We start from the raw sequence: 8,164 nt of genomic DNA on the forward strand, positions 1-8,164 counted from the left end.
TTGGTTGGAGTAGGTAAAATTGTGAGGGGAGAGCTCGGGGAATGACAGTGGGTTGAATGGGGGGGAACTTTGCAGGATGGATGGAGGGAGCAGTGCAGGATGAAGGGGTGGCACAGTGCAGATGGATGGGAAGGGGGGCCAGTACAGGATGAATTGGGGGACCACTGTAGGATTGATGGGAAGTGGCAGGAGAATCAATGCGAGGTGGATAGGGTGATCAGTGCAGGATGAATAGATGAGGAGGGGGGCACAGGGGATGTCAGTGAGGACTGAATAGAGGCAGGAATGGGGATCAGTGCGGGATGGAGAGGAGGGGTCCCAGGATAAGGGGAGTGGAGGGGGGCGTACGAGAGAGAGAGAGAGAGAGGAATGGGCAGAGGAGGTGGGAAGGAAGGTCAGCGCTCCTCGGACAACACCGGCATCATCGCTCAAATCACTATAAAAATATGGAGGGGACCGGGGGACAGAATATCTTGGCGGCCGCGCACGCATGCGCGCACACACACACACACATACATACAAACACACACACGCGAGGCTTCGGAGGCCCTGTGAACGGTAATTTCAGCTCAATCCAGCGCTAAATGCAGCTCAACTCTGCCTGTCTTGCCTACAGCCCTGTCTCAATCCACACAGGGACAGGCAGAGTTGAGCAGCGCTGGCTGTGGGCCTGGGGGCACCGCTCCCGTTTGACTCCCGACGTCTCTGGCCATCCCCGGGCATGGGGGGGCTCTCGGGCGGGGACGGGGATGGTCCAGTGGCGGTTCGGCAGCAATTGCAGCGCCGGAAACTGGGATCAATCCTGGCTGCAGTGCAGGGCTGCTGAGAGTGTTTTGGCACGTCTCCCTCCTCCAATCACCGTGCTCTATCCTCAGCCCCCCCTCCACTCCCCCCTACTACTTCCGCCTCTGACCGACACCTCCCTCCTCCAAGGGTTTGTTTTGAAACCGCCGTTGGCGGAGTGGCAGCAGCGGCCGCTAACAGCAAAGATCCTATTGCGTTATCAGGCCGGGCGGGGTGCAGGAGGAGGAGGAGATGGAGCCGCCGCTGCTGCTGTGCGGGGCCCGTCATTCGCTCCGACCCTCCGTCACGCCACACTTAGCATCTTTCCCACGGTATATCTTCGGTATAAACCAAGTTGCCAAGCCGGGCAAAATGACTCGCCGTTTAGGTTGCCCGGCGGCACTTTGAGTGGCCAGTGGCACCCGGGCAACCTCTAATTTCGAGCCCTGTAGACGGCTGAGAACGGCTCTTATCTCCACTCTCACTGAGACAGTGATGGTCGCCTTCATAGGCTTCTGTATTCACAGGCTTTTGCAGATTTCTGTAGTGGCCAATATTTTAAAATGCTACCAGCATGCTGCGTACAAAATGGAGGTTATAGCTAATGTGGCTAAATAAGCTAAATAAGATGGAGGAGAACCGCACTAAGTCTTACAAGAGTGCAGAGGGCATAGCCTCAGAACAAAAGGACATACCTTTGGAAAGAAGATGAGAAGGAATTTGTTTAGTCAGGGTGGTGAATCTGTGGAAGTCGTTGTCTCAAACGGCTGTGGAGGTGAAGTCATTGGGTATTTTTAAGGTGGAGATTGACAGATTCTTGATCAGTAAGAGTGTGGAGGGTTATGGGGAGCAGTCAGGAGAATGGGTTAGACAATAGACAACAGACAGTAGGTGCAGGAGTAGGCCATTCAGTCCTTCGAGGCAGCACCGCCATTCACTGTGATCATGGCTGATCATCCACAATCATTACCCCGTTCCTGCCTTCTCCCCATATCCCTTAACTCTGCTATCTGTAAGAGCTTTGAGAGGGAAAGATAGATCAGCCATGAATGAATTGTGGAGTAGACTTGATGGGCCAAATGGCTGAATTCTACCCCTGTGACTTATGAACTTACCTTCTGTCTGTTGGGAGTGGGGATAAGAAGGAATGATGGGTGGGACAAAGTGGCATATAGTAGCTACAAAGAAAGTACCCTGGAGAGAGATTCCAGTCGGAACTTTTGCCCAAGTTGAAAGGTCAATGTCCAGAGGTCATAGCTTTAATGTGAGGGGGAGGGGGGCAAAGTTCAAAGGGGACATGCGGGGAATGTGAGACCACACCTGGAGTAGTGCAGTTTTGGTCCCCTAATTTGAGGACGGACATTCTTGCTATTGAGGGAGTGCAGCTTAGGTTTACAAGGTTATTTCCCGGGATGGTGAGACTGTCATATGCTGAGAGAATGAAGCAGCTGGGCTTGTACACTCTAGAGTTTAGAAGGATGAGAGGAGATCTTGTTGAAACATATAAGATTGTTAAGGGTTTGGACATGCTGGAGGCAGGAAACGTTCCCGATGTTGGGGAGTCCAGAACCAGGGGCCACAGTTTAAGAATAAGGGGTAAGCCATTTAGAACGAAGACGAGGAAACGCTTTTCAATTAGATCTCTCATGGCAAGTACTCAATACTTGGACGAGGAAACACTTTTTCTCACAGAGTGGTGAGTCTGTGGAATTCTCTGCCTCAGAGGGCGGTGGAGGCAGGTTCTCTGGATGCTTTCAAGAGAGAGCTGGATAGGGCTCTTAAAGATAGCGGAGTCTTGGGATATGAGGAAAAGGCAGGAACAAGGTACTGATTGGGGATGATCAGCCATGATCACATTGAATGGCGGTGCTGGCTCGAAGGGCTGAATGGCCTACTCCTGCACCTATTGTCTATTGAATGTTGCCTAGATGGTGATAGATGCCTAGAATTCTCTGTCAGGGTTGGTGGTGACGCTGATAGGATAGTGGTGTTTAAGAGGTTTTTGGATTTGTAGGGAAAGGGGGAGTATGAATCAGATGAGATCAGTTTATCTTGGCATCATGTTTGGCACAGACATTGTGGGCCAAAGGGCTTGATCACTTACTGTAGTATCCTATGATCTAAGTCCAATGCCACTGGAAATATCCAATGTCCCAGTCTCTCTCAAGAACCTTTTTAGAAACTGGCATATGTCCTCATACAGGTTTAACGCATCATCTATCTTCTGAGCATCATCTCGTAACTTTTTAGCTACTTCAGTTTTACTTCCTTTGCTCAGCTCAATAGAATCCTTAGTTATAGAGTAGATATCCCACACTATAAAGAGTGCTCCCACAACTCCTGAAACAGCTCTTGTAGTTTTGGACAAAGCTAGAGGAGTTCCATAAAGCAGTTGTTTCACTTTCCCAGTTTCCAGGGCATACTGTGTTCTTCGAACATTGCGACTCAGAGATGTCAACTTCTCAGCTAGTTTGCTAAGGCCAGGAGATTTGCGTAAGACTTGTTTGCCCATGATTGATGCTGTCAGTTTAAATGTGTTAACGCCGATGGAACCAGATTGTAATCCAGCTTTAACTTCATCAAAATACTTTTTCCTGCATTTGTTGAAAATATTCCTTTCCTCCCTAACCCCTTGTAAATATAATCTATCTTTAACTTTGGGCAAATAATTTTCCCTGTGTTTACTGGTGACTTGCTTTACTTTGCTGTTCCTTTGACAATCCCCTGTTGTGCCTTCATTACAATCACATTCGGTATTTTCTTCCTCACTAAGAAGACACAGGAACTGGAGATTACTGTCGATGTTCGTCAAGTGTGCTGATATAACTTTCCAATCATTTTTATATTGTCTGATGATCTCATCTACCCTTTTCTGCATCTTTGACCGTGTAACATATTCAGTGATGCTAGCTGTCAAGTTAGTGACAACACCAGCTCCTCCTATGCTCGCTCCCACTGCGGTGAGTATCAGGGAGCTGCCAGCAGTGAAAGGCGCAGCAATTATTCCTGCAAACGTAAGCACACCTCCTACAGCACCTGCAGAAGACCCTGTGACATTTGCAATTGTGGCACCTTTGTGATACCGATCAATACTGTTTGCAATCTCTTGTAGTTCACGTATGTATCCCGTCATTCGACATTGCCACTTAGAAAACTGATTTACAAAGTGTTGTATGGTTTCTGTTCTCTTTAGTTCATGTTGGTTCCTGTTTTAAATAAAAAATATAATTTGATCTCATTTTTGCAATCACACAAATTCTTAAAATTGCAATGACAGAAACTGAACTACATCAAGACATCGATACATGAATACATATTCAGAGAAGATTAATCCTGCATCTACAGAGAAAATGTCACGGTGAAATAATGAGCGTTCAGGGCCAGTGTGTTCGTATAAAAGTGGAAGTTCTTTCCCAATGCCTCAGGTGACAGTACTGCTCTGTTTCTAACTTAATGAAGTTAGTGAGCAAAATACAAAATGTGGAGTAGCTCAGTGGGTCAGACACCATCTGGAGAGAATGGATACGTGACATTTCATGTCAGGAAAGCATGTCATCTCCAGAGCCTGAAAAGTCTGAAACCTCACCGCAAACCATCTGAAGAAGGGTCCTGGCTCAAAACGTCTCCTATCATCCATCTGAAGATGAGCCCCATCCTGAAACGTCATCAGTTTGAAGAACTATCCCGACTTGAAACGTCACCTGTCATTGGTCTGATGAAGCGACCTGACCTGAAACGTCGCCAACCGTCAGTTTTAACAAGGGCCCCGATCTCTTGTCAACGCTGTTCCCGATGCAAACGTGGACTCGGGCGGGAACTGTTATGCTGAACACTTATTCTTGGTCCACCGAGGCCTACTGGATCTTGTGGTTTATAACTCCCATTCCCATACTGATCTTTCTGTCCTGGGCCACCTCCATTGCCAGAGTGAGGCCACACGGAAATTGGAAGAACTGCACCTCATATTTTTCTTGGGTAGTTTAGAACCCAGCAGTATGAATATTGAATTCTCAAATTTTAAATAACTTCTACTAACACTCCCCACCCTGTTGTCCCCTTCCTCCACCCTGGTTGTTTAACCAGATCTACAATTCGCAACAATGAGTCAGTTTTGAGATCACACCTTCCTTAACCAACAATTGCCCTACCATGGAACCACCCTGCCTGAGGTCATCTGTACCGGCCCAGATTTGTCCTGGTTTTTCACACCTCCAGTTCTCTCCCCCCCTTCCCCCCCCCCCCCCCCCCCACCCCCCACTACTTTCATTCCGACGAAGGGTCCCGACCCAAAACGTCACCTATCATTTTTCTCCAGAGATGCGACCTGACGCTGAGTTACTCCAGCACTTTTTGTGTAATGTTCATTGCATACCTGGTATACAAACAATATTCTGAAATGTGGTTTGTGTATCATGATACAAATATTCTATGCAGAATATTCAAAAGCATACTTTCATCTTTGAAATCATTTTCGTGTATATGAAGGGAGGATTAAACATAAAAGCCTTAAAGTCAATTTGGGAAATATTTGAACAAAATTTTGAAATTTATGTTTTTAGCAACAATCGTTTTACTTCCTTTGCTCCTGGCATCAAAGCAATGGCATTCATAGAATAGAACTAATGGAAATATTCCTTGGAGCGCATGAAGATGAGGGATGATCTTATGGAGGTGTATAAAATCATGAGGGGAATAGATAGGGTGAATGCACAGAGTCTTTTACCCAGAGTAGGGGAATTAAGAAGCGGAGGACACATGTTTCAGGTGTGAGGGGAAATATTTAATAGGAACCTGAGGGATAACTTTCACACAAGTGGGTGGTGGGTACATGGAACGAGCTGCTATATGGAGTAGCTGAGGCACGTATTGTAACAACATTTAAAAGACATTTGGACAGGTACAGAGATAGGAAAGGTTTGGAAGGATATGGGCCAAATGTTGGCAAGTGGGAATAATGTAGATGGGGCATCTTGGTGAGTGTGGGAGAGTTGGGCTGGAGGGAATGTGTTTTATGGAAAGACAACGATCCATTTGATCATAGTCCTCACCTGAGCTGTTTTATGAAATGACCTGTTATTTATTATTTGTCTGTCCCTGGAACACCAGCCCAGATCAATCCAGTCACTACTGCCTGGATCATTGTAATGAAATATATGCAGGATTCAAGGATTCGGATTAATTCGGAGGAAGCACATGGTGAAGAGCACAAATAATTATTAAAGCAAACACAATTAAAACAGAAACTCAAGTGTCAACTATCAATAAAGAAGGTTAGATTGCATGGGATCCAAGAAGAGATAGCTGAATGGATAGCAAATTGGCTCCATGGAAGGGAGCAGAGGGTAATGGTAAAAGGTTGATTCTCAGACTGGATGCCTGTGACGAGTGGTGTGCCACAGGGTTCGGTGCTGGGCTCGTTACTGTTTGTCATCTACATCAATGATTTGGATGAGAACATACAGGGCAAGATTAGCAAGTTTACTGATGGTACAAATGTTAGTGGTTTTGCAAATGGTGAAGGTAGTTGTGAACGATTGCAGCAGGATCTGGATCGATTGGCCAGCAGGGCGGGGGAATGGTTGATGGAATTTAATACAGAGAAGTGTGAGGTGTTGCATTTTGGGATGTTGAACAAGGGCAGGACCTACACAGTAAATGGTGGTGTTGTAGAGCAGAGGGATCTAGGAGTGCACGTGTATGTTCCATGAAGGTGGAGTTACAGGTGGATAAGTTAGTCAAAAAAGCTTTTGGCTCTTTGACCTTCATCAGTCAGAGTATTGAGTATAGAAGTTGGGAGGTCATGTTGCAGTTGTATAAGATGTCGGTGAGATTGCATTTAGAATATTGTGTTCATTTCTGGGCACCATGTTATAGGAAAGACATTGTCAAGCTTGAAAGGTTCAGAAAAGATTTACGAGGATGTTGCCAGGACTAGAGGGTACGAGCTATAGGGAGAGGTTTAGGCTGGGTCTCTATTTCATGGAGCGCAGGAGGATGAGGGGAGATACAGAGGTATAGAAAATCATGAGGGGAATAGATTGGGTAGATGCAGAGAGTCTCTTGCCCAGAGTAGGGGAATCGAGGACCAGAGGACATAGGTTCAAGGTGAAGGGGAAATATTTAATAGGAATCAGAGGGGTAACTTTTTCACACAAAGGGTGGTGGGTGTATGGAACAAGCTGCCAGAGGAGGTAGTTGAGGCTGGGACTATTCCATTGTTTACGACAGGTACATGGAAAGGACCGGTTTTGAGGGATATTGACCAAGCGCAGGCAGGTGGGACTAGTGTAGCTGGGACATTGTTGGCCGGTGTGGGTGAGTTGGGTCGAAGGGTCTGTTTCCACACTGTATGACTCCATGAACTCTTGCCTCCCTCTGTATTTGAGTCTCCTGTCTGCACCGACACACATAGCGGTCCAATCTCTCCCTCTCCCTCTCTCATCTAACTCTGAAGCCTTTACAGGTATATTATTTGTGCTGTATATATGATTCATTTTTATCAAGTGAAATTTTTATATGTTATGCTGACAATCTTTGTTTAGGGTCAGAGGCCAATTATGACTGGTCCAGTGCTTGACCACATGGAAGCATTTTACAAACTGAATTTTATAAAGCTAGAATGTTCATATCTTAGGCAGACATGCATTATAGTTCTGAAGGAAGGGGAATAGCAAGAATAAGATTAATCTCTTATTTCTAATTTTTAATGTATTACTTTGTGATGATATCTGGTCACATATGTGACACTTTGGTTCACTTTCCAAAGAATGGGCCTGCAGCATCTTGAAATGCCACCTCAATATTAATTTCACAAATCCATTTAGTGTTGCATCATCTAAATACCATGAAGAGTCTTTTAAAATTATCGTCAAGGAAGTGCCTCCAGATGGCGGGGCTGGAGCAAAGGCATTTGTAAATGAATCCATTCCGATTGGACATCTGTGAGCATTGGGCATTGTGACATCACACGATGGAACGCTCACCAACATTCTACGAGTGAGAGCTGTGTTTTTTAACATTTGAAATTTTTTGGGAGGGGAAGGATTTTAATCAAAATGTGTACATAAAAATGACGTAATTTAATGAGGAGTGGATTTGCGAATGCAAAAGTGAAATGGAAAAAATCTCGGAGTTTCTGCATGTGGTTTTGGCGGACCAAGGAATAAAGGCCAAAATTCTAATCTGAAAAAAAAATCTGAAAATGGAATCTCACACACACAGTTTTAATATATAGATAGATAGATTGATTTATTTGGCCCTCTTTTTTGATTACATAGTCTGCACTAATGACTACGTCAGTTGCTTTACTGATGACCATGACTATCTATTTATTAACGATCCTCATGGTGATTATCAAGTGTAGAAAATGACTGGTAATTTA

The 8,164-nt window shown here is 45.3% G+C and overlaps 1 protein-coding gene across 1 annotated transcript; it reads right to left on the reverse strand.

Moving 5' to 3' along the window:
- Positions 1-2,896: 2,896 nt before the first annotated feature.
- On the reverse strand, positions 2,897-4,957 carry LOC116987980. The gene is made up of 2 exons (XM_033044390.1): positions 4,932-4,957; positions 2,897-3,989 (listed from the first exon to the last, which is right to left on the reverse strand). Exons 1-2 carry the CDS (start codon positions 4,955-4,957, stop codon positions 2,897-2,899), a joined length of 1,119 nt encoding a protein of 372 aa, XP_032900281.1.
- Between the last annotated feature and the right edge of the window lie 3,207 nt (positions 4,958-8,164).

The sequence above is a fragment of the Amblyraja radiata genome, chromosome 1 (assembly GCF_010909765.2).
Source record: "Amblyraja radiata isolate CabotCenter1 chromosome 1, sAmbRad1.1.pri, whole genome shotgun sequence".
Classification (NCBI taxonomy): Eukaryota; Metazoa; Chordata; class Chondrichthyes; order Rajiformes; family Rajidae; genus Amblyraja; species Amblyraja radiata.

Coding starts and splice junctions, on each gene's coding strand:
- LOC116987980 (XM_033044390.1), bottom strand. CDS start 4,957: ATGACCTCAGGCAGGGTGGTTCCATG. Junction 3,990..4,931: donor TCAGGCAGGGTGGTTCCATG/GTAGGGCAATTG, acceptor TATTTAAAACAG/GAACCAACATGAACTAAAGA.